This window comes from Macrobrachium nipponense, chromosome 24, assembly GCF_015104395.2.
Source record: "Macrobrachium nipponense isolate FS-2020 chromosome 24, ASM1510439v2, whole genome shotgun sequence".
Taxonomy (NCBI): domain Eukaryota; kingdom Metazoa; phylum Arthropoda; class Malacostraca; order Decapoda; family Palaemonidae; genus Macrobrachium; species Macrobrachium nipponense.
The window spans coordinates 64,224,498-64,251,997 of NC_061091.1; the positions used below are offsets into that span (position 1 = coordinate 64,224,498).

At 39.2% G+C, this 27,500-nt stretch overlaps 1 protein-coding gene across 2 annotated transcripts in view; it reads left to right on the forward strand.

Moving 5' to 3' along the window:
• Nucleotides 1-9,898: 9,898 nt before the first annotated feature.
• The window catches only part of LOC135205687 (TLC domain-containing protein 2-like), a 65,525-nt gene continuing 47,923 nt past the window's right edge, over nt 9,899-27,500 (forward strand). The window contains exon 1 of one of the 2 annotated variants that reach the window (XM_064236603.1): nt 9,899-10,236. In XM_064236603.1, coding sequence (XP_064092673.1) covers nt 10,043-10,236 — 194 coding nt within the window. In that variant the 5' untranslated portion in view covers nt 9,899-10,042. Of the gene's footprint in view, nt 10,237-20,077; nt 20,099-27,500 lie in introns of those variants that run through there. The other variant, XM_064236604.1, reaches the window with a different exon arrangement.

Consider the following 27,500-nt stretch of genomic DNA (forward strand, 5'->3'; position numbering starts at 1 on the left):
CATCCTCGGCACTGGCGGCAGGTTCCAGGGGGGTACTCTTTGGGCAGCGGAAGTCCGGGGTCGGCAATACAAAGAACCCAGGTGGCGGTGGCACCGTCCTCTTTGGCACGGCAGGAATTGGTCTCTGAATTGCAGCCGTGGGTGTTACCGACATGACATGTGGTGTGTACACCAAGTGCGGTGGCATCTCATATGCTGGTGTAGAAATTGTAGTGGTAGTAGTGGTTACCGTACCATGAGTGACCACTGCCGACCCCGCCAACCGCTGAATCAACCCCTGTATGCTAGGCACTCCCTGCAGTCACCAGCGACTCCCACACCTGTCCCAAGGTCGTTCCTTCGCTGATGGCACACCTGCGGAAGCAACAGTCTGGGTTAGTTAGAGGGGTTTCCTCGCGCTTGGGGGGAGAAGAACCCCACCCAGAGCGGACGGAAGACCCCGAGTACAACTGGACGTCCAGGGTAGCGGGCGCCCTCCTCCACACTCGACGGATCGAGAGAGGAGGAGAAGGACTCCGCTACCCCCCCCCCGCAGGGGAAGGCGCGAAACGTGGGGGTGGCTGGCCGGGGGGCAGGAAAGAGGACGAAGTATCCGTTACCAAAGGAGTCACTGGACTTTCCGATGACTTCTTGGGCGGCCTAAGTCTCTTCCTGCCCTCGTACAGCACCCACTGCGCCTCGGACCAATGCATACAAGTCACACATGGCTCGTTGCGGGAGCACTCTCGCCCCCGACAACGAGTACAAACCTCGTGTGGATCCACATCCACAAATGATCTGAATCCGCCACATCTACGCCCCTCCAGCCCGGGACACACTCTACGGGCGACTGGGGGGCGCGGCGAAATCTCCATTTCTTCCTCACTCATCATAAATGAACAAAAGAAATGCAAAGTACTTACAATTACTCTCAATCACACTAGGAAAAGAGGGCATATACTCAAAACTCAAAGCAAACGACAAAGCGGGCAGAGCGATGACGAGCACGTTCCTATCCACACGGCGCCGAAAGCAAAAGTGATTTGTTTACCTCCCAGTCGCGCCGGCGCGCGACGATCGGTAGCAGCAGTTAACTACCGTTCTCCCCTTGTTCGAAGCTTACGACCGTTCCAGCTGCCGCTAGCTACTTCCTATTGTTAAAGGACCGATGGTTTGTATTACGTATCGGAACAAACGATGTTTTGGCTTCAACTACAGAATGTGGCTAAATATCACAGAATGGTTCTTGAATGACAGTATTATCAACAGTCAAAGATTTGACTTCAAAATGTAATAACTGAATATATCAGCAACTGAGCAACTTGAAGAACTGAAGCTATTACTCTAAGTTTTACAAGAAAATTTTAGTTAAAGACAGTAGGCAGTCCCCGGGTTACGACGGATGTTCCGTTCTTGAGACGCATTGTAACCCGAAAATCGTCGTAAGCCAGAACATCATAAAAAATACTAAGAAAACCTTACTTTTAATGCTTTGGGTGCATTCAAAACTATGTAAACTGCATTCTTATTGCATTTTGCATAAAAAAAAGCTTCAAATATTGATTATTTTGCATTTTTGGTGTCATATTTCTTCTGCCAGATGAGCATTGTAGGCGTCGTAACCCTGGAACAGGCGTCGTAACCCTGGAAATAATTTCTGATGAATATAATTTAAAAGCGCCTTAACCTCGGAACGTCGTAAGCTGAACCCGTCGCCTGGGGACTGCCTGTACATATAAAGAAATAATTTTCTCTAAATGACTAAGATGCATGAAATGAAACTTGTCAACTGAAACACCAAATTACTTTGGATATAGCACTAGAATACATAATTACTTGCTTGTTAGTGAAGCCATTTTCATAAAATATAGATATAATCTATTCTATTAACATACTGAGGAAGGGAAGAATAAGAGCATTTCTGGTTTAAGGGATCCAGGATGGATGAACAATGCAGTTCATGTGATGCATTCTAATATGTGGTTCAAGATCATGGCTGCTTGAAGGGAGTTAACTTAATAAAATGAAGTACCTTTGAAATCCTTTAACAATTCCCTTTTGAAGTCCTTTAACAATTTCAAAAACAGGTCTCCTCGTAAAAAATGGCAATGTGTCACCCATCAAATCACTATTAAACTTCCACAATGAGAGACAAAAAAAAAAAAAAAAAAAAAAAAAAAAAAAAAAAAAAAAAAAAAACAAAAAAAAAAAAAAAAAAAAAAAAAAAAAAAAAAAAAAAAAAAAAACTCCTTTTATTTCAAGATCTTCACTAAGACCATGCCCATAATACATACTTAGTAAGGTTAACCTGCTCAAGTATCCCTCTTTATACAGCATATAACTATTAACATGGTGCTATGCAATGTGTATTCCTAATGAGGCAACTCCATTTAACCATCAGACCTTGAATTTATAATTGATTAGCATAAAAACTAGTCTATCACAAAGAAGACAATGTTATTAGATTTACATAGTATGAAAATCTCTATGTTTTCTAAATGGAAAAAAAATTTTCTGTGATCTAAGGAGAGTAAAATCTACCTTGAAAGAAGACCATTCCTTAGAATACAGTGCAGCAGCTACATTCGAAGCACCAGAAATGGAAATAAAAATATACAAATTTAATAAATAAATGTTTCCAATGCCACTGATCAACTCAAGGGAGAGAGGATTATCCACTCTCATCTACAAATTCAAGGGCATCACTAACAAACATGGAAGAGAATTGAATGCTGAAGACAGGAAAATGTAAATAATGTGCAAAAACAATTGGTCACATTAATTCTGCTTTTCTGGTCCTGAAAAGTCTTCTGGACATGCTTGTTGCTCAATCCATGGAACTGATAGCTTATACAGTAAAGGTATTATAAGAGACCTGCAGCTATCAATTTCACTTACATAACGAAAACCTACACAACTTACATTTTTTACAGCAACCATGTTGCTTTAAACATCAACTACTCAAAGCAAAAACCTCTTTTACCTTTTTACACACAGTTCCCCTTACCTAGATCCAGTCCTCCTTACCAAATACATTTAACATCAATAAAATTCTTGGGTGCCTTAAGGTCATTACTTGATCAATCAAATACTTAGCTGAAGCTACTATATTGTTATTCAATTTTACATTACTTTACAATCTCAAGCAAATATTTGGGTCCAGATAAAAACAAGAAATTTCTGCTTTCCCCAAGAAATGTGACTGACAAATAAAGAATAAACTTCACCAGTTCAACTTTTTATTAACAAACTAGATCATGTATTACATTCTAAACAAACTTTAAAATACCAAAGGTACGAAATAGTTTATGTGGTCAGTAAATCCTGAAAACATTGACAATATGTGGTTCCCTACAGGGTGAACTAGCTTCTTGTTTTAAGAGAATTAAACTGACAGTTTTCTTCACAAGAACAATATGGTGGTACATTACGCACATTAAAAATATCTATAAGTGTTATATGAATCTCAATTACTTGACAAAGTTTCGTCTGTATTTTTCATAGCTAACAAACCTGAGGTCTTGACATTAGGATGAATTTTCTCATGCCAGCTGGAAACTAGCTAAAACAATAAAAAAAAAAAAAAAAAAAATTGTAAATGCATGGAACCCAAAATGAGCTGAATTTCACTGAAAGACTTGTTTTCTCAGATGCTATGGGATCACAAACAACTCACCGATTGATAACCAATAAAAGTTTCTTTAATTCCAAGGAGAATTAAAGACAGCAAAATGACAATTCATAAAAAATATCAGTAGGTATAAAAAAAAAAAAAAAAGACTACTTACCCCTTGTAGTGGATGACTAGTGGCTGGCTTAAGTACCACATGCTGTTTTTCTGCACTCCACTGCCTGGCCACCACCTTCCTGCAAAAAATAGCATTATAATACAATTTTGTTTTATTACTCTCAGATATGAGTAGATACTATACTTATTAATTTTACAATCACCTATGACACTTATTTTCAGTCAGCCTCCTTTTGTGAATGTAAATCAGATTTAGTATGATTAGTGAAGCCCAGTAAAGAGACATAAGATTTAAGTGGTTCATTTCCAAGCCTGTCCAAAGGAGTCTTATTGTGGCCAGAGTATTTATTGCCTTTTACTTATATTTTTGTTTTAGGTATATATTTACCATCTTTTATGTTTTCACGGTCATCCCTAAAAGGTTAGTACTAAACACAGTAATAGTTTTGCATGTAAACTAGCCATTACCAAAACAGAGGTGTGCGGTGATAGTCTTCAGTTTTACCTAGCATTGAAGTATCCTAGACTTCCTACTTAACCTATGAATAGGCTTACAATGAGCTATGAAAATAAACAGTAAATGTAAAGAAGGCTGTACAAATAGGTATATAGTACCCATATCCAATAGAAATAATAAAAATATTTGGCTAAATATTTAATTGGGTGTATTCAATTCTTCACAAGTGAGATAATCAGAAAAAATGGTCGAGACAATGAGAAATCTGCCGACTTTTGTTTATGCATGTACATAGGCTGGTCATAACCATGGCGGAAGGTCCAAGGAACCCATGTTTAGTATGAGCCCCTGGGTGGATTAAAATACAAATATGGAAAATATATGGTGAATTTCTCAATCTACGGGTAAAATAATAATGTCACCCATACAGCATTAGGTATAGCCTACCTAAACCATTTTCTACAGTTTAGCCATAAAATTATATCAAAAGTAGTATGATACATTGGTGCGGCCGTCTCCTTTATATTTATCAAATGAACTATTCAAATGCAAAGTGCTGGGTTTCTGTTTAATATCATCGTGATTAAAAATACGGACAAAATCAGACATCAGATAGGTGGCCAGCCTAGGGCCATTTCCAATTGGCTACCCCTACCGTCAGGCTATACATTAATTTACTCTGAAAGACCTTCGTTTACCTCTACCTCTAAATAATTCAATGAATAATTACAAAATAGGAACCAAAGGCGTCTCATTTTAAATTAAACTCACCATGATACAGCCATAATAATCAACTACACGCCCACCAAATAGTCTATCTATCAGGTGGGCAAAGTGACAGAAGACCCCGACTCATAAGCACCAATAGGAAGAACTGTAGCAACGACATTCACCCAATCAAAACCGCTGTTTCAAAGTTAGTAAGAGGGATCCTTAATATAAATGTTTACTTCTTTTCGTTCAATTAGAATTGTGTATTATATTATATTATATTATATTATATTATATTATATTATATTTATTTATTATATTTATATATTTATATTATATTATATTATATTTATTATATTATATTAGAATTATTATTATATTTATATTATACTCAATGAACTATATTACAGATCATTACACTAAACTTTTTACGATTTCTTTGTATCTCAGGATTTCTCACACTTTAAATTTTTCTCATGCCATTTCACTATAAAAAAAAAAAAATATTCTCTATAGGTATAGCTTCAGCCTTTACTGTGTAAGTTTTATTCAGCATCACTTCCAGATATGAGAGTTGGGACAACATTCCCCTCATACATTCCCCATATCTTTACACAATGCGTATATTCTTCTGAGATTATCCACATTTATCACTCCATCTTCTTGGTTACTATTGACCCTCATATTCCTATTTATATTTCCTTTTAATTTTCACCTTCAGTGTTACCAATCCAATAAGAACAGTATCCTCAGTCATTCCACGACTTAACCCACATCTACTGTCATCTCTCTGATTTGTTCAATTCAGGCCTAAAGGTATTAACCAGACAAGACGATAAAAATCTGGTTTCATGCGAATTTCTAAACCAAGCTAACATCTTTGCCGCCTAAAAATTCCAGTGCACACTTCCTATCGTAAAAGAAAAAAAAAATTGATTGGTCTCGGGAACTTATCTTCTAAAACGATGCGCGTCCTCAACATTCTCCACCTTGTCCCTCTATCAGTTCTGTAACCAGTCATTTCTATTAATTGGCTTCTTCCAAGGTTATGTATGCCAAATAGAACATTTCCTCTTTACACTGAAATTTCCCTAATAACTATGGATGTCCTTCAATTCTTCAGCCTCCTAATTACTACACGCATTTGCTTCAGACAGAATCTACCCATTTGCATCTTTTAACCTAACAGACATTTGCTCATGAACCTTTATCTCTGTTGTTATTTACTTGTTGAACAAATCCTTACCCAGCCTAAAGTCTTTGCTCACCTGCTCCCCTTTTTTATTGCATGCCTTGTTATGTATATATTGCCGGGGTATGTAGTTCCCATGCGGGTGGGAAGCGACAGCCCAAGACTTTATAAGTGGCCCCTGGAAAAATCCATTGGGCCTCGGTTGACCCGTTCAGGGAATTATTTAGGCTACGTGATAACTACTTGACTGATTTTGTGCTTGTGTTTTTGTGTGTGAAGGGATAGTGATGGTGATAATTTTTCCGAACTTTGGCAGTTGTGATTTAGTCTAGACCCTAGCTGAAAAGTAACTGAATCTCGCCATCTTCCATAAGCTGTTTTAACGGGAAGCTCCCGTTTTCTCTCTTAATAACTGGACACACATGAGTTAGTGCAAGCTACTCGCCCAAAAGAACATGAGCATGCACGTGGAGATTCGACAGTGTCATCTGACCCAGTGCGAGGCATCTTTCTTCTATGCCGTTATTAAGCAGTGGCTTGTTTTATCACCCAGTATGACTTTAAACTCTGCACAACCTTGAACCGTCCAGAGTTCTCAGAGATATAAAGCGTCAGATGGTACCTACATTCTTATCACATAAATATATCATCCTCGGACAAGGGAAGACGTATGAGGAAGCAACGCAAAATTCTAATTATGTCTGATCTATGAAGCGATAAGGATCACGTTTTCCTGAACAGACTTTCCTTATCTTCTGTTCTTTGGGCGCTCACTCCAGTTTTATCAGGACTTGTTTCCGTGAACAAGGGACTGCCAAGGTTTTGTTTTAGTCAAAGCAAAGTTTGGTATTTCAGAAGGTAGTACTGAGGACCCTATGCTTGGAGAAGCCTCTGCAACAGAGCTTCCAGCTTAAAGGATGGATATATAAAACGCAAATTCTTCGTTATCGGTGAATTTTTATCCTATTTTGACCGAAAAAAAAAACGACTATCTTTTGTGTGCGTGTGTGTGTATGTGAAGTACACTTGACTAGGTGCTGACAACTTACATGACCAAGCGCTTGATAATATTTTTTATTTCTTTGTTGATTGTGATCACGTGTCTGTTGGTATATATATTTTTTTGTTAAGTGGTTAGTTATATATCACACTGGGGGGGCGGGGGGGGGGAGGTTTATGTAAACTCTCTCTCTCTCTCTCTCTCTCTCTCTCTCTCTCTCTCTCTTATCTCTCATATGTGGGCATTCTTTTCAGTGAATGTTTCTCCGGCTACTTACTGACTTTTAGATAGTTTCATACTACTGCGTCGCATGTTAGCAGTCGTGTTTTGAACAGCTGCGATCTTCATAAACCTTATTTACTTTATGTCCAACATTTATTTTTCTTTTTATTTTAGAATCGTAGTATTCACAACCAAGACGAGGAAGGAATTGTCTTCACATCCTTAAAAAGTCAGCTGGCCTCCACTGACATAGGCAGGGATTGGTTGTTAACGACCTCCTCTTTAGCTGTGGCATGGAAATAAAATAACATGTAGCGGGAGTGAGACTAGTTCGTGTGTTACTTAGCCTTTCCTATCTAAGAATAATAAATAATAAGTGTTGAGCAGCATCAATCACTTGTAATTTATCTACACACACATTTATATAAATATGTATTATGTTATTCATCACACACACACACACACACACACACACACACACACACATATATATATATATCTAATATATATATATATATATATAAATAACCAACATGTAATACATTCTACTGAATTGGATATCAGATACTCCAAAATAAGCCTTTCGACGTAATATATATATATATATATATATATATATATATATATATATATATATATTACGAACGATTGATACAAGAGACTGTACCGGAATGTATTTACCAGAGTGAGGAGCAGTGTTGGGGAGACAGAGGGTTTTGAGGTGAAAGTAGGATTACACCAAGGGTGGGCTCTCAGCCCATTTATCTTTAACATAGTGATGGATGTTATAATAGAGGAAGTAAGGGAGGCAGTACCATGGAACATATTGTATGCGGATGATATTGTTCTGTGCGCAGAGATCATGGAAGATCTGGAAATGAAATTGGAAAGATGGAGACAAGTACTGGAGGGCAGAGGAATGATAATAAGTAGATCTAAGACAGAATATATGTGTACCATCACTGAGGGGGATGATAAAGTATTCAGCTTGGGGGAGAGCAAATAGAGTTGATAAGTTTAAGTATTTGGGATCTTTTTTTAACGCTGGAGGAAGTATGAAAGAAGAAGTAAAACTTCGGGTACAGGCAGGCTGGAACAACTGGAGAGCGTCCTCTGGAGTTCTTTGTGACAAAAGAGTACCGCTTAGGTTAAAAAAAAAAAAGTCACAAGACGGTGGTAAGAACAGCAATGCTGTATGGTACGGAAACAGCAAGTATGAGAAAATCAGAGCAGAAGATGGATGTGGCAGAAATGAGAATGCTTAGGTGGATGTCTGGGCCTGGGGTGACAAGAGAGGATAGGATCAGAAACGACTACATAAGGGGGTCGACTAAGGTGGTGGAAGTATCAAAGAAAGTGCAGGAGGGGAGGCTGAGATGGTATGGACACCTGTTGAGGAGAGATGAGGACCACGCTGGGAGACATACTATGGGGATGGAGGTTCAAGGAAGAAGAGGGAGACCAAGAAAGAGATGGAAGGACTGTGTGAGAGGAGACTTACATGAGAAGGGAATTGATGAGGCAGAAGCGCAGGATATAAATAGATGCAAACGGCTCATCAGAAACGGCGACCCCATATAAAAATGGGAACCTGCTGGGAAGAAGAAGATATATATATATATATATATATATATATATATATATATATATATATATATATATATATATATATATATATATATATATATAATTGTGGAAGCCACTATATGTTTCCAAAAACATATTCTCAAATTCCCTTCCACAAAAATCATATCGAGAGAGAGAGAGAGAGAGAGAGAGAGAGAGAGAGAGAGAGAGAGAGAGAGAATATAATCAGTACACTGTCCAAATGTGCATCACCATAACATTATCATGATTATAAACAATGGTCTCTCGACAAGCTAATCATTTTTCTCCAAAAGGAAAATGACATCTATTACCACAGTGATCAAGAAACCAACTTCCAATTTCTGCCTTCACTGACATATACTTTCCCTTTCTTTCGTCATGTTCGCATCGTCGTAGTCCTCAATTTTTATTTGTCCCAGATGGATTATCTCACCTCATAATCCCTACTGTGTGGTGGCTCTCACACCTTGATTGACAAGACACCAAATGACCTCAATCCGTCCTTTCACTGCAATCGCTTCTTCTTCTTATTAGTATCCACTCTAAGACATGAACCATCTTAAGGCAGGGGTAGACAGAAGGAAATTTTTATTTTAGAAAATCACTGACCGTTTAACATTAAAAGACACAGACATCAGAATATATCATGGGAGACCCGTAAGATTTTCAATGCGAGCAACTCCTCCGAGCAACAGGTATCAATTCACTGTTTAATTCATGTATTTATTATCTAAAGTACATTACAAACAATACATTCGGAACCATATTCTTCCTTTCTCGCACTGCTAATGAAACTACGTAAAGGAATTATGTCACCGTTTTCAAAACTTTCATTCATAAAAGCGTCGTTGGCTGATAAACAACCCGGGGTCCCTCAAGCCCTCGAGGAGGTCCCACGCCGCCGCCCGTGATTGAGGCCCCGCCCCCCAAATGTCCAGCTCCAAGGCCTTCTTCAATTCATTTCGTTCGTTCTCGGCTTCTCGCTCACCGTTAGTCATACGCCAACCGTGGAGCGCAACACTACGCCCCTCAACGCCGCGCTTCGTCTTCAATCGCCCCACCCCGACACTTGTCCGTTGATCCTCTTAAACGTGTAGGCGCGTCGGACAAGACACTCCTCCCGCTATGTCCTCCGACGAGACGGTGTCGGGGCCCCTTTGGGTCCTGGGAGGCCTGGCATTTTTCTTCGTGTTGAATCAACTGTTGCGCCTGGTCATTCCCCTCAGCGCCCGCAACAGCGCCAAGCAGCAATGGAAGTGGAAGAACACCTCTATCTCCCTTGCCCATTCGGTCATCACGGGCACCTGGGCATTGTTTTGGTAAGTAGCTAAACTAGAGGTAGCAAGCGGTGGCGGTCGTTCGCTGGTCGAGGGCGTGGGGCGTCATCTTGTCCACCGACGTGGTTTTTCGTCGAATGGACGTCGATGTTTGGGGGCCTCTGGGAAGTTAGGCTTTAGGCCTATGGTATGTGTGTGTTTTTAACCGTGCCGGCCTACGCTGTGTTGACGTGAAAAGTAATTACAATTATTAATTTTGCTCTGAATGTTGAATGTCATTACAAAAAGAATTGTAAACCTGCATAAGATACGTGAATTTTACCCATAGGCCTATTCTCTGTTGGCCTATTAAAGCTTAGTAACGAAGGTAAACCTCTAAATTTAAACCCAAAATACGGCCTAGGTTTTCGCTTTTGATCATCCTCAATTCATTATTGGCTCCATAGACGATTTCATAATGTCCTATGTAACTAAATATAGCAATGTAGATAGATAAATGGAAAAATTATAGGTAAGAACTAGGTACACCAGGAAGAGTATTTTGTTTAAACCTTACGCTATTGTTCAGCCACATAGGCCTGTTAGGGTACTATATGAATAAGTCTAAATCATGTTTAGACGTCGAATAATGTATCGTGCTTAATCTGTGTGGATTTTTAAAACCTAACTAATGACTTTGATCTGAAAGTATCCCTTTTTCTTAATTCGTGACAAAAACAGTAAAAATCTACAAAAGTCGTGTATTCAAGACACATCTGTATAAGAACCTAGTGCGAAGAAGGGGGAAGGAGACAATCGTGATGTGTTTAAGACATGGCCGTATAAGAACTTATTGATCTGTGGGAAGGGAATGTCCTAAATGCAGATTTACTTTTTAATGAATGATTCAAACTGTCACAAAGAAGGGTTATTTGCTTCTAACCATTAAAGAAAGTTTGTTTGCTGTTTAAAGGATTAAACAAAGATTATTTGCTGTTATGAAGTAAGGACTTATGACGTGCCAGGTACGTAGAGTTTAAAAGTTACACAAATCCACTTTGAAGTATTAGATTCCCCCCACAATTGAGAAATTCAGAGGCTTTATAAACTATATATATATATATATATATATATATATATATATATATATATATATATATATATATATATATATAAATGTGTGTGTGTGTAGGTCGAAGCTGTTGTATGGATTTTCTGTTTAATTTGAGCATCATTTAAAATTTTACGATTTTGTTAACCTAAGCAGGAAATTATTTACCTGGCTGTTAGTCACTTGTTTCACCGGGGGGGGCGGGTTATTTCTCTCTCTCTCTCTCTCTCTCTCTCTCTCTCTCTCTCTCTCGTCTCTCTCTCTCTCTCTCTCGTCTGTATATTCGTTTGTCCTCCTCGAGGAAACTCGCTCGAGTCCCAAGGGCGCTGTTTCTCGAAGGTCGTGCTTAGAAGCTTCGTACAAGGTCACGGTAAAGGTGGAGTGTCCATCGGTTTGTTATAGAAGTAATTAAGTGTTCGAGTCTTCATCAAATGAGCGAAATGAAGATTGGTTATGAGTTTGGAAGTCTGGAAAGCTCTCTCTCTCTCTCTCTCTCTCTCTCTCTCTCTCTCTCCGGATAGGTGTAAATACTTAGTCTAATATTACTAAACGTTCATAGACTTATGCACGGAATGAGACGCTTTGGGGCAATAATAAAGTATACGGTTATTCTTATTCCCTTTAATTCCCGAGTGTGGAATGATGTTATCTCCAGTGAAAGGAGCCACCAGCAATGTCAGCAACAGCCCCCCCCAACCTTTTTCCGCGTTTCCTCTATTTGTAACTTTTTTTTTTCTTTTCTTAAAGGCTCCCTCCTCTTCGGTGACGCCATTTCATTGATTATAGTTGTTATTGTTTTATTCGCAACGTCACCGCGACTTGCTCTCTCTCTCTCTCTCTCTCTCTCTCTCTCTATCTCTCTCTCGTCTCTCTCTCTCTCTCTCTCTCTCTCTCTCTCTCTCTCTCTCTCTCTCTCTCTCTCTCTCTCATCCAGCTGGGAAAAGAAGCGAGAATCAGTAGGTATAATCGATGAAAGAAGCTTATATACACAGAGCAAACATTGGCCCGAGGCGAGAATTCTTCCGGTTAATAGTCTAGGGTAAATGTATTATTCTCCTAAACATTTTTAGTTCAATAATTATGGAAATAATGGCCTAAATAAATATACTTTGTTGTTCGTTTTCCTTGATATTCTTCGGCTCCGGGCTGGAAAAGGTCTTTTCAAGATGCCTTTAATGCTTAAAGAGTTCGATAGTCCTAGTTTTGTACACAACTTTGTTATGAAAACATCATTGGGAAGGAGAGATGAAGGGGGGGGGGGGAGGACGTGGTGGAGGTTGGGGGGCGGGGGTAGATAGCGGCAGTTTCAGACTAAATTCATCCCAGGTGTGTCTTGTTTAGGATTCTCCGTTGGTGCTAGAGAACCCGGATATGGCGGGAGTTCTTAGTTCCTGATTGGCTGTTTTATTATCATAGAATGGCATGGCATTGTTGTATGAGGTAGTACTGTATCCGTCTTTTTTTTTTTTAATAGTAGAACGAAGTTGAAGTCTGCCGATTCTACCATGACATTCAGTTTATCGTGTCATGTTCATCCAGCCTTGTTGCCATGTTTCACATTATTATTATTATTATTATTATTATTATTATTATTATTATTATTATTATTATTATTATTTCCACTATCCATTTCTAGTACTAAATCTTCGCAGGATGTCAGTAACTCCATGTAATTGAAGCCAACCAAGTTCTGGGCCTATAAAATGTATGGATAGTATAGATATATAGAATATAGGTCTATAGATATTTAGAGTATAGGCCTTGGAATGACAGCTGGGAGATGGAAAGAGAGATAGAGAACATCCACGTTCGAGGGGGACGTACGATGTAGCCTACGAGACAAACTATAATCGGATCTAACCTAACCTAATTTCTTAACAACATCTAAAACTATCTAATTACGCAGTGCCATTAAAAAAAAAAAACGTTATAGGCCTATGGGCCTGCCAACTCTTTGCTCTCCGTAAAATCGCTTGTATCCTGCTATTGTAAACAGAAAAAAAATATACAGCTTAGCATTTCTTACGGACATATATGTAAACCAGGCATACCTTGTAAGTATGCCCTGGTCAGCCATTGAGTCTAACAGAGACCACCAAGAGTGGTCTTGGTCTAACCCGCATCACTGTACTGATGCCCTGGGTCTAATTAAAGCCAAGCAGGCTGATGGATGAAGGAGTTGGGCTTACTAACCCCACAGACAAGTACCTAATTGTCTGTGTAGGGAAACCAGAATTAGGGAGTGAATTTCAGAATGTATGGGATTTGGATTTGTGTCCTGGTTAGAAGTCAAGATGCTCTCTCTCTCTCTCTCTCTCTCTCTCTCTCTCTCTCTCTCTCTCTCTCTCTCTCTCTCTCTGTATATATATATATATATATATATATATATATATATATATATATATATATATATATATATATACGTGTGTGTGTGTGTGTGTGTGTAGAATGCGTGTATTTATATAGATACAAACGCAATATTTTTAGATGTCAACAATGATTTTGTATGGGTGAGACTACGCGAAAATCTCACGTTTGGAACAGTTCAGCACAACTAACGGTTTTTGATACTGCCCAAACGATGATCTCCATTGAAAGACAAAACAGTAAACCTTATTTAAAGGGAGAGACGTATTATGTAGAGACGTAATAACGTAATTGCTTTTACAGCGTAAGAGTGTAATGAACCGAAAAAGGAAAACGTTCAATTGTTGACACGAACTCGTCAGCGAGTTAAGAGACTGATTACGGCTTATGTAGCAGTTAATTGTAGTAATCCTTTCTTAATAAAAAAAAAAAGTCTTTACACAACGCTGTTTTATCAGTTACCTTGTTCGCTTTATCTGTGGTCTTTTTCATATCTCATTGTGATCATGTTTACTCCGATAAGTTTCTAGGTTAGAGACCTGTTTGTGAGGATTGTTATCGCCAGTCGTGGGTTGTGTTTCCCTCTCAAACGAAGACTTTCCCTCTAAAGCTGACCCGGGGTGGGGTTCTTTGCCGCAACCTCTTTTAGTTCCTTTTACTGTACTTCCGTTCATGTTCTCCTTCCGTCTGCGAGGTTTTCCTCCTGTTACACCTTTCAACTCTTACTACCAGTTTTCTCTTCCAGCGCTGAATGACTTCATAGGTCCCAGAGCTTGGCCTTTGGCCCAAATTCTATGTTCCGTTGTATCCATTGCATTCCTTGAAAGCTGAGAAAGAAATCACGACATTAATGCGTAATTGCAGCCTTATTTGTAGGAGGCATCAACCAGTTTTTCTGATTCCATTGGACTGGGCAACAAATGTTTTTGAAGAGTAAGATTTTTTTTTTCATATAAGTCTTGAGTTCAGAGCAGCGTAAATCTATCCCTCTGTCAAAAATAGCCTTCGATCCCCCGTATAGGACTAAACAAACCGATCTTAAACCTTCCTCTACTTTTTTTCTGATGAATGAACAACAATTGTTATTGTTAAGACTTTATTTTTTTTTTACACCAAACGAAAAGTAAATTATATTACGTTGTCTGTATAAGGCAGGAAAAAATGCACGATGAAAAAAAATGGCCTATTTGATAAGACGAAAGGAGTGCCAGTTGGTATTCAGTTACATGAAAAGTAAGGGAAGACATTCTCCTCAAATGTTTTCGGCAAACGCCTGGACTGGCTTTGAATTACATTTCTCCATTGGCTGGAAAGGGGACATATCGACAGGTCTGTGTCTCGGATCCATCAACCGAATTGCTGTTTTCTCGGTTCTTTACTTCCTTTTCTTTTTTTCTTTGTGAGTTGATTTTTTCACTTAAAGTGTCCCTCGTTTCTTGGGGCAACCCTCCACTACCTTACCTTCTTTTGGGGGTAGCGCCGTCAGTGCACCTCACACGCGGTACACTGTAGGCACTACTTAAAGGTTCTTAGCAACGTCCCATCGGCCCCCAGCAGCAGACCCTTTCATTCGTTTTATTATACCACTTTTGATGCTCTTTCTCCCATCTTCCTGTCCACCTTCTTCTAACAATTGTTTCGTAGTGCAACTGCTTTGAGGTTTTCCTCCTGTCACACCTTGGAACCTTTTTTTACTCCTGATGACTGCGCTGATTGACCCAATAGGTCTCAGCGCTTGGCATTCGGGCTAAATTGTTTTATGCTATTTTATTCTATTCTTTGGATGTGTGTGTGTGTGTGTGTGTGTCACAAGAGTCGTTTTAACAGTAGCTGTTGGATGGTGATGGACATTTTGGGTCTGGCCAAGTACTATAATTGATCTAGAATCTCGAGGGGAGATAGCGGAAGTTATATCAGGAGATTTAGAGATAAATGTCGATAGTCGTTAGGCATAAAGTTAACGCGACTTAAAGGCACTGGAGAGAGAGCACGGTTCACCTTGAACCCCGCGAAGATAAAATGATGCTGTAATTGTTTACAAGAGGGAGAGAATCACCATTGGATTGGCGTTTGATATGCGTAGAATTACATTACAGTCAGTTTTCATTTGCATTTTTCACGATCCCGTCATTATACCTCACGCTGTGCATTGTAGGTGCTGTTACTTGAAAGTTCTTTGCAGCATCCCTTCGACCCCTGGCTGCAGCCCCTTTCATTCCTTTTACTATACCTCTGTTCATATTCTCTTTCTTCCATCTTACTTTTCACTCTCTCCTGACAGTTGTTTCATAGAGCAACCGCCAGGTCTTCCTCCTGTTGCACTTTTCAAACCTTTTTATCTTGTTTCCTTTCCAAAGCTGAATGAACGCATAGGTCCCAGTGCTTGGCCTTTGGCCTGAGTAAACTTTATATCGCATCCCATATTCCAGCCTATATATTGGGAATAGTTTGAGCAGAATGGCCTGAAAATCATAGCATTTTTGGTGAGAATCGATTTGATGATGTTTTGGTAAAGAGTTTAGATTTGGATCCAAGATTTGTGTCCCACTCTTCATTGGCTGATTCTGTCCATGATACGTTTTTGTTTTAGGGAACTGACAGCCATAATAACCTGCATATATTCACAAAAGCATCGGTAAAGGACTCACGTGACTTCGGTGGCTTACAGTGTCATGATTTACCTTTTAATGCAGTTCATTTGCAGCAACAGTTACAGCTAAGACGGGCAGCTTTAAAAGGTATCTGAGTGCTATTAAAGCGGTGGCTTCAGAAAGCTATATGTTCCTCTGGTTTTCAGCGAGTAGTATTTTGGGATGAGGTTGCTAGCTTCATGTCCTGCCCTACGAATGTTTTCGGGCTTTGCGCTGACGGTGTCTGTTATTTGTTGATGATCACCAACCCACGTACTGACCAGACCCATCGTTGCTTTAACTTAGCTGAACCAAGGTCTAAGAACTTTAGGCTTTGAGCTGGACCTTCGACTAAAGGTGGAGAGAGAGAGAGAGAGAGAGAGAGAGAGAGAGAGAGAGAGAGAGAGAGAGAGAGAGAGAGAGACTTCAGAATTAGGGGAGCAGGGAGTGTCGTTGAGAGAGCGGAATATATGGCTTTTTCGAAAATTGTCAGCAAGAGTCCCTTCTAAGTGTCAGGACGGGGCCCGGTTTGAGGCTGGCTGGGTGATTCATTCAGCCTTATCCTATTTGTAATCGGTGACTCAGTGCAAATAATGCACCAATTGTTTACACGCGGAGATAGTGGTCCCGATTTTGGCGTCTGGATGGTTTGTCTCGGAATTTGGTTCTCAGGAAGAGGGGATGGAGACAATTGACTTCCAAAGAGGGGTTTGTTCTTTTAGCACCTTTTTCAGATGTCCAGGTCTTGGATTGGGATCGTGGACCACCCAATTAGGTTCAGGCGAGCTGAACGTCGAGAATTTCATGAGTCAATTTTAGATATTGTAAAAAAAAAAAAAAAAAAAAAAAAAAAAAAAAAAAACATAGTATATATATATATATATATATAGATATATATAGATATATAATATAGAGATATATATATATATATAGATATATATATATATATTATTACTCTCAAACGAGAGGCCAGGGCGCTACAATTGACCCATATTATTATGATTAAAATAAAATGTAAATTCTTCTAAGTAATTTTGTGGGGTTCTTTTTCAATTATGATTATTATTATAATTTGTTGTTCAGTAGATGAAACGTATTCTTATGGAACAAGGCCAACAGGGACCATTGACTTGAAATTCTTCAAGCTTCCAAAGAATATGTTGTTCATTAGCATGAATTAAGAGGAAGTAAAGTATAATATATATATATATATATATGTATATATATATATATAGATATATATATATTATATTTTATATATTTATATATTTTAATTTTATGATATTGATATATACGTATAATTTCATGATATATAGATCAAAACTGAAGCCGGCTAAAAACCATCCGCTATAAAATCTACATGTGTGGTCCAATTTGTTCAATTAGGTCCAGTAGTTTCGCAGTCTATAGCGAATATACATACATACATACTTACTCAGACCTTCAGTTTTATATATAAGATATGTGCTTGTCTTTTTTTTATTTGATTTATTTATTTTGTAAAGAATCTTTGAGTACTGAATGGTCATGTAGGCCACTCATTGCCCTTTCAGATCGATACGGAAACATTCTCGGGAGGCCTTCAGTATCGGCAGTAGAATTTTCTCTCGCCTCCTTCGTGCGTGACCAGAAAGCTTATTACCTAGTATCGATGATGGCTGTGTGCGCATGCCCGTGGGGCACTTCGTTTAGGCGTTTCGCGCATGGTCTGCGCTCCGCTCTGACCTTCGAGATAAAAACTTGCAGAGACGGGGAATTTTGGACGTTGAAGAGAGATATGTCGAACAAACACGATTCCTTTGGCTGGTGAATATGTTTGTGCTTGTTATAATGGCCACAGTAGTCTGATTTCCTGGCTTAATTCTTAATATTTCTTGTTTGTTAGATAGTGAAAGTGTTTGTACGTCTGCATTGACCACAGTGGCTTCATAATTTGCCTAGTTACCAATATTTCTTCATATTTGCTTCACGTGGAACCTCGATATCGCCAGGGGCGGGGGATAATACTTACGCTGGGTAAGAGGCTGAGGAGTTGGTCCAGCCCTCCCCCCGAACACCACCCCAACCCCGTATTTATATAAATTCTTTACGAATTTATGATCTCAAGATTATTTGAAAATGTAAATCAGTTGTTCATTATTTTCCGTTTCAGCGCTGAATCACCTCATAGGTCCCAGCGCTTGGCCTTAGGCTTTCAATTTTATATTAGTTCCAGCTCCAAAGCATATAAAATCTTTATGACTGTTTAACCATGGTACCAGGTTTTATTATTATTATTATTATTATTATTAGTTATTAGTATTATTATTATTATTATTATTATTATTATTATTATTCAGAGAGAACCCTATTCATATGAAACAAGACCACCAAATGGGCCACTGACTTGAAATTCGAGCTTCCAAAGAATATTATGGTGTTCATGAGGAAGAAGTAAGACGAGGTAAAGGGAAATGCAGAAAGAAAAGAGTTTACAGTTTTCAATGAAGCTGTCAAACTCGGATTGATCAGTGCACGAACAAGCAACAAGCACCCTTGTCTACATTTGAAAGTTGCGGATCACTGTGATCTTCGTTCCGGCTGATTATTATGGGACGAACTTCGAGGGTTCAGACATGGTCCGTGGATGCGTGGCATTGAGAGAGAGAAAGAGAGTTAGATACTAAGAGGGCCCAAGTCCGAATACCATGGAGATAAAGTCTCTCTCTCTCTTCTCTCTCTTCTCTCCCTCTCTCTCTCTCTCTCTCTCTCTCTCTCTCTCTCTCTCTCTCTCTCTCTCTCATGGCATTCCCGTGTGATCGCCGTTCAAAGAGTGTTCTAATTTTAGGGGAGGGGCAGTGCCTTCAATGTTTTGTTTTTTGATAGATTTCGCGTATTTGAAATGTCTTAAAAATCAGAGGTACAGAAATTGGAGTTGAAGACAGATTGGGTGCCACAGGAAGTTATAGTATTGTTAGGAAAGACTGATAGTACACTTTTGGGTGGGTATTCTTTTGTATTTGTATTTGCACTTTTGTGAAGATATAGGTGTACAAAATAAACACACACACACATGTATATGTATATATATATATATATATAATATATATATATATATATATATATATATAATATATGTGTGTGTGTGTATATACATATATATAATATATATATATATATATATATATATATATATACACATATATATATATATATATCATATATGTGTGTGTGTGTGTGTGTGTGTGTATATACATATATATATATATATATATATATATATATATATATATGTAGAATCTACTGGTCACTTTTACTAGATATGAAATTGTAATGGCCACAATGCACTCTTAAATTTTTATCAGTCCTTGGTTAAGACAATTGTGTCATTGAGTATATATATTCCCGAAGGAAGCAGAATGATTTAGCAACTGACAGGTAGTCGACTGTAGTGGGAGTACAATAAGAAAAAAAATTGAAAACCCAGATGATGAAGTGTTTTATGCCATCCCTTTTGTAATCTGCGACGAAAGCATTTGATCATTTTTAGACAAAGGAATTCCGGTACGGAATAATTATGGTAATTACAAAACTGGCTTTAGATAATGGCACTCGTGCGCCAAGTATCCGACATGAATATGTCTCGTCATGCTCTCCCGCCTATCATTTTGTGCCAATGAATTGATAACTCGAAGAGCTTATGCAATGTAACCTGCTTGGTTATAATCTTCGTCTTACGAAGCAGTATGTCTGGCGGATATTAATAGGGTTGTCGAGAGAGAAAGAGAGAGAGAGATTGATTCTCATAGGTGGCTCAACCTTTACCGACATATGTAAGGTAAGGGAAGGTTAACTTAATTATTTATATTTATTTATTTATTTATTTTTTAGCAACGCGTTCTTTGTCAGATTTCGTTGTTGTCAAGTTGTCCTCACTTGCATTACAATAGACACTCAAAAGCGCTACCAAGTCGCTACCAAATACCAAATTAATTCCACTGAGGGGTCAGAGATGTGTATTTCTGGTGATAGAAGTTCACTCTCGACGAGGTTCGGAAGTCTCGTGAAGCCGTTGGTCCCGTTGCTGAATAACCACTGGTTCCATGCAACGTAAAAACACCATACAAACAAAATCCGATCGGGATTAAAATGTCGGTTATTTTCCACCTTATAGAGGCTGAGACTTCAGTTACATGACGCGCCAAGTGTCTTTTATCAGTGATTGTAGAATGCGTTTGGTGGCAGCCAGGATGCACGCGTGCACGGAGCTTATATAGCAACCTCGTCCCAGATATTTCTGTTGGGATAAAGAGAGGGCTTGTTTTGTTGCTCTGTCATAGATCTTGGTCTATTGCCTCTGTCTTCTCCTTCTTTTGCAAAGCTCCGACGTGCCTCTGGGCATGTTATGACTGTGCCCTGGAGTGGGGGGTGAGAACCGTCAGTGCACCTCACGTGCGGTGCACTGTAGTAGGCATTGGTCAAGATTCTTTGCAGCCTCTTTCATTCTTTTTACTGTACCTCCGTTCATATTCTCTTTCTTCCATCTTACTTTCCACCCTCTCCTAACAATTGTAGTATCCTCCTGTTACGCCTTCGTAACCTTTTACTCTCGATTTTCCTTTCAGCTCTGAATGACCTCCCAGGTCCCAGCGCTTGGTGTCTCCGGGCGAAATTCTATATTCCCTTCTATTCTGAGTCTCTTATGGCTGTGGTGTCTCGTGTCTTTTTCACGCTTGGCTGAACGAAATCTCTTGTGAGCAAACTTCACATGTGGACAAAGTCCTTCTGTGCTTCGCGACATTGCTCTCTCTCTCTCTCTCTCTCTCTCTCTCTCTCGTGGCGAAGTCACTTACACCACCAGATAACCTTGAGACCGTCAGTCGAACAATCTTCTGCCGAAGTGATAAAATTCTGGGATTAAACAGACGAGGCATCAGTTCGATCTCCAGACCGGGCGAGGAGAGAGAGAGGAACGGCTTGGGCTCGTTTCTTTAGACTAGCAAACATATGTATACAGAAATTATGTATGAAAATTGGTAAAGTAACTAAGTCTACGGGCGTAACCAGCCTTGTTTCACGGGCAGGTCCAGCTCCGTTTCAGGGATTCCCTTCTCACCCCCCACCACCTTCGGAGAGGGGCGGTGGAGGATGAAACTTCATTATAAACCATCTTACGGGTCCCAGTATAACCCTGCCAAGTTTCATGCCCATCGGACCAGCCGTTTGGCCGTGATTAAATGACAGACGGACGGACAGACATTACGCCCGTTATTGTCAGATGTTGAACAGAAGCACTGCTTTATGTACCTGGTCGGTCTGCAGTTGTGGGTCGCAACGAGAGAGAGAGAGGAGCATTCAATATACCTTTAAAAAGTAGTGGTGCAGCTGCGAGGTTTTCCTCCTGTTAAACGTTTCAAACCTCTTTATTGTCATTTTCCCTTTCAGCGCTGAATGACCTCATAAGTCCCAGCGCTTGGCCCGCAGCCTAGATCTCTCTCTCTCTCTCTCTCTCTCTCTCTCTCTCTCTCTCCAGAGGAAAAGAATATGTATCCAATCCATGAACTAAATATACCAAAAATTATGAGAATGACCAATTCTGCGTGTTGTTTGAAACGGTTAAATTGTAGAGGAATAATCAAAATTGAGTCCTGTCAGGAATATAATCATATTTACTCGCCAATAGTGAGCCTTTGTAGCAGAATTTACTGTTAAGTCAATTTGACGTCAATGACAATGGTAGAGTTGATGATTGGGACTTCGTTATGAGTCCGGAATGTATTGGATATAACTTTCTTTGCTTTCTTTCCGACAGAAAGCACCGATTCCTGAAAGTGACCGGTCCCTAATTTTTTAGATCCCGTAGGGGGTTAGTGCCGTCAGTGCACCTCATGCGATGCACTGTAGGCGTTGCTTTCAAGGTTTCTATGCAGCGTCCCTTCGTCCCCTAGCTGCAACCCCTTTCATTTACTCGCTGTAATTCCGTTCATATTCTCTTCCACCTGACTTTCACACCTTCTCTAACAGTTGTTTCATAGTGCAACTGCTTTGAGGTTTTCCTCCTGTTACACCTTTCAGTTCTTCCTATTTCCCATTCAGCGCTGAATGACCTCATAGGTCCCAGTGCTGGACCGTTGGTCCGAATGATATAGTATTCCAAAGTCTCCAGACATGGACCGGTTCGGTGTAGACTTCGCGAGTCTAGAGTCGCCGAAACGGAGAGTAACCAGAGTAGAAATCATCTGGATCGTTTCGTTAAGATGGAAGTATGGCCTGAAATCAATGACCGCTTTGATGGCGTGGGTGGTGTGGCGTCGCATATTTCCTCCGCCTCTCTCGGTCACGTATGAACCCTGTCGCCTAGGGAGTCTGTTTATAATTTGATTTCATTTCCCCTGGAGTACTCTTGGTATTTAATTTTCCCGGTTAATTGCTGTATCGTTTAAATATCTGGATAAGTCAAGATTAAATTTGGGGGTAGGAGGAGGGGATTGGAGGTGGGTCGGGCTGGGAGGGGTTGGAGGAACCTACTATATACCTACTTGTTGAATCTCCTCACGGCCACACCAATCTTCCCCCGACGAAGAGACCTTTAAAGATAGCAGCGAGTCTACTTTGTTGACACTCCTAAAGGTGGGGTTAGGTAGTGCCGTCAGTGCACCTCGTGCGGTGCACTGTAGGCATTACTTAAGGTCCTTTGCAGCGTCCTTCAGGATCTAACAATTGCTTCAAAGGGCAACTGCTTTGAGGTTTTCCTTCTGTTACACCTTTCAAACCTTTTTACTGGCAATTTCCGTTTCGGCGATGAAACACCTCATAGGTCCCAGTGCTTGGCCTCTGGCCCATAGACTATAATCCATTCCATCTGTCTCGCTGAGGCCGGGGATTGTTTCTTGGTATCCCAAGGTATTCCACCTGTTACACCTTTCAGGTCTTTTTACTCTCAGTTTCCCTTTCGACGGTGCATGGCCTTTGGCCCAAATTCTATATATTCCATTCCATTCCATTCCATTCCATTCCATTCCACTTCGTGACAAAGCAATCTTGAATTCACACTGCTCTTGCCTTGATGGAAGGCCTTTTGCATCGTACGACGGTCGGTCGTGTTCAGTCACTGAACGAAACGAAAACCGTACAACGAAGAGGGTCGTTCTCCCACCTGCAGTGCTTTTCTGCTGGTACGTGACGCCCCCCCCCCCCCCAAAAAAAAAAAAAAAAAAAAAAACCCCCCCCCCCCCCCCCAAAAAAAAAAAAAAAAAAAAAAAAAAAAAAAAACCGCTTGTCCTTGGTCGCAATGGCCAGTGAGGTCCAAGGCATATAGAATAAGTTCTATATTTCTTGGTGAGGTCCTGGGTCCTGGTGAGGTCAGCAGCCCCTCACTTTCTGTCGAACGACTTTATAGTTCGTCCTTGTTGGCGTTGGCTTCGCTGGGAGTGAGTTTTGACGTCCCCTCCGGCCTTGTGATGGAGATGCAGGATCACTCACTTCGGTCTGTCACTTGACAGTCAATCACTGGATTTATTCGGTTGTTCTGAAGGAGTCGAGTTGGTCGTCAAGTAAAATGAAATGTGCATTTGAACACTATATATATATATATATATATATATATATATATATATATATATATATATATATATATTCTGATGGTTTCCAAGTATATATGAGGTCCTGTATATATTATAATCATAATAATGCACAGAACAATAATTGTGCAGTTGCAAAAGGATATACATATATGAATTTTCGATACCTATACTATCGTGACTTCTTCATATATATAAACAGCACTCAACGAATTATAACTCCCCTTCGGTGTAAGACATTCCATGCAATCCAATTAAAGGTTTCATCTTGTGAAAGTAGATAAAACTCCACGATCTAATGTTTCAGTAATATCTCTAGCGCCTCAGTGGCGTGGTCGGTTTGGTCTCGGGCATTCCGTTGAGGGGTCAGAGATGTTTATTTCTAGTGATAGAAGTTCACTCTCGACGTGGTTCGGAAGCCACGTAAAGCCGTTGGTCCCGTTGCTGAAGAACCAATGGTTCCATGCAACGTAAAACATACATACATACAATATCACGATCTAATGATTCAGTAATATGTTCTGTGGTATAGTGATTTCGGTATGAAACGGTATTTGTGGCTCAGTATTTGCATAAAGACATGCATGCAAGCTAAGCTGATGGACCCTCTTTCCCCCTCTGCCCCAGTCGAACTTTGGTTAAATAGAACTTGTAGCAGCAGCAGTGACTGTATAGGGCAGGACCTAAAGAAGTGTTTATAGGTCTTTAAGTCTTGGTATAGGGCGCGTCTGCTGGAGTTGTGATTGTGTGTCCAAGGTCTTAGGGATTTCTGAATCGCTGTGCGAAGTTGGGACTTGTGGGAAATACTGTCTCTGTTTTTTGGGTGTGCAAGATGGGATTTGGGACGTTGTTTTAGAGAGAGAGAGAGAGAGAGAGAGAGACCTTACCTTACCTTACAGACCTTACAGTTCGTTCGGGTTGCCCCAGGTCCCTCAGTGTGAGGCGCCTCTAATGTCTACCAGAGAGTTGCTAGTACATCTTCCGGTATATTTTGCATCTTCCAATCTTGGATGGTCTGGGATGCAGTTTAGATATTTGTCGAGCTTATTCTTAAACACATCTACGCTCACTCCTGAATATATTCCTTCCCGATGAGGCTGGCAACGCATTGAATAGACGCTGCATTATCGATGGCTGGTGCGTAGTGGATTAATGTCCCTTGTGCTTTCCTTATTTTTCCTGGGTATAGTTTTTGGGCACTATTAATCTACCTCTGTTTGACTCTTTATGATATTTTTAGTTCCATGATATTTTCTGTTATTCCTTCTATCTGTTTCCATGCCTGAATTATCATGTAGCGTTCTCTTCTCCTTTCTAGACTATATAATTTTAAGGATTGTAGTCTTTCCCAGTAGTCTAGGTCCTTAACTTCTTCTATTCTAGCTGTAAAGGACCTTTGTACACTCTCTATTGCAATATTCAAGTGGACTACGAACATATGTTTTTTATAAAGCATAATCATGTGTTCAGCTTTTCTTTGTTTTGAAGTGCCGTAACAACATTCCCATTTTTGCTTTACATTTTGCCAACAGAATTGCTATTTGATCATTGCATAACATGTTCCTATTCATCATCACACCAAGGTCTTTAACTGCTTCCTTATTTGTGATTGTCTCATTATTAGGTCCCCTATATGCATATAGCTTTCCTTCTCTGTCTCCATAATTTATTGATTCAAATTTATCAGAGTTAAATACCATCCTAATTTACCTCTGCCCAATCATATACTTTGTTAAGGTCTCTTTGTAGAGGCGTTCCTATCTTCATCACAAGTAATTTCTCTACTTATTCTTGTGTCATCAGCGAAACTACTCACTACCGAATCCTTAACATTACTGTCTATGTCTTCAATCATAATAACAAACAATATTGCAGCTAGCACCGTACCTTGTGGCACACCGGATATTACCTTGGTTTCATCCGATTTCTCATCGTTTGCAATAACTATCTGTTTTCGTTGTGTAAAAATTCTTTTAACCATCTTCCTTCCACTTTATCTACGATATTGTTTTTCCTTTTAATTTTCTTTGCTAATATATTATGGTCTACTTTGTCAAAGGCTTTTGCAAAGTCTAGATAAACCACATCTGTTCATTTCCGCTTTTCATATTTTTGAATATGTTGTCCAAATATATTAAACAAATTATTTTTTATTAAATGTGTTTCATAATATTTTTCTTCATTACCCTTTCATACACTTTCATAAATATGTGATGTTAGACTCACAGGCCTATAATTACTTGCCTCTAGTCTTGATCCACTTTTGAAAGTAGGGGTGATATATGCTATTTGTGCTCATCATAAATCTTGCCTGTATCTACACTTTGTCTTAATAATGCAAGTGGCTTTGCGATAGAATGAACTACTTTCTTTAACAAAATAGCAGGGACTCCATCCGGCCCTGCAGCAGCTCCATTTTTAATTTCATTAATTGCCTGCACAATATCAGCTTCATTAATTTCTATGTCAGCTAAATATTCACTATTTTTCTTCCCTTACTTCTATATCATTATCTTCATTATATTCTAGGGTGAATTCTCTCTTATATTGTTCTGCCAGTATGTGCAAATTTCCTTTTTTTCATTCGTTAATCTCCCTTCAATTCTCAGAGGGCCTATTTCTATTCTTCTTTATTCATATTCTTCGCATATGAGTATAATAGTTTGGGGTTTTGCTTGATATTTAATAGGGTTTTTTCTTCAAGTCCCGTTTTTCATTTCTTTTGATTGTATAATCTTTTGTCTGCATTTTCTATCTTACTTTTTAGTTCTATAACTTTCCATGCATTTTTTTCTTTTGCAAGACCTTTTTTCCACTTTCTGATTTTCTGGAACAAGATACCTTCTGTCTCTTGGTATGCATGAATTGATGTACTTTTCTTCTTCGGTATATATTTTTCCACTATTTTCTCCAATATTTTATATAATATCTCCGTATTTACCCTTATGTCATCACTTACGACAATGTTATCCCAATCTTTGTTTAATTCTTCATTAATTTCTGACCCATTTTTATATTTTTACTGTAGAAGTTGTATTTTCCATATCCTTCCCACTTTTTCATTTCTTTGCTTATCTCTATTTTCACTTGCTTTGGAATGAACTGTTAATTCTATGAACATTATGGTCTGAAATACTCGCATTATAAACTATTATTTCTTTAACATAATTCATCTCGTTCACAAATACCTAGGTCTAAAGTATTTTCCTTTCTTGTTGGCAGGTGATTTATTTGTTGAATGTTGTATTTCTAGTAGCATATCTAATAGCTTTTCAAATTGCCTCTTATCTTCTGCACTACTATTACTCTCTTTTTTATATGTATAAGTACAACCACAATCTCCTATTCGTTCTTTCCATTCTACGAAAGGAAAGTTGAAGTCACCAGATAGGAGAATAGTCCAGTCCTTGTGATTTCTACATATATCATCCATTTTTCAATTATTATTAAGTCAAACTCTTAGTATTAGGAGGGGTCTATATATTACTATTGTCATCAATTTTTCAGATTCAAATTCTACCGCTATTAGTTCACATTCTGAGTTACTATATTTCTCATATATCCTGTTGTCTTTCCCATATATTGCGGTTCCCCCTTGATTCCTATTTTTTTCTATCTGATCTATAAGTTTGGAACCCTTTTATTTTTTATGATCATCAT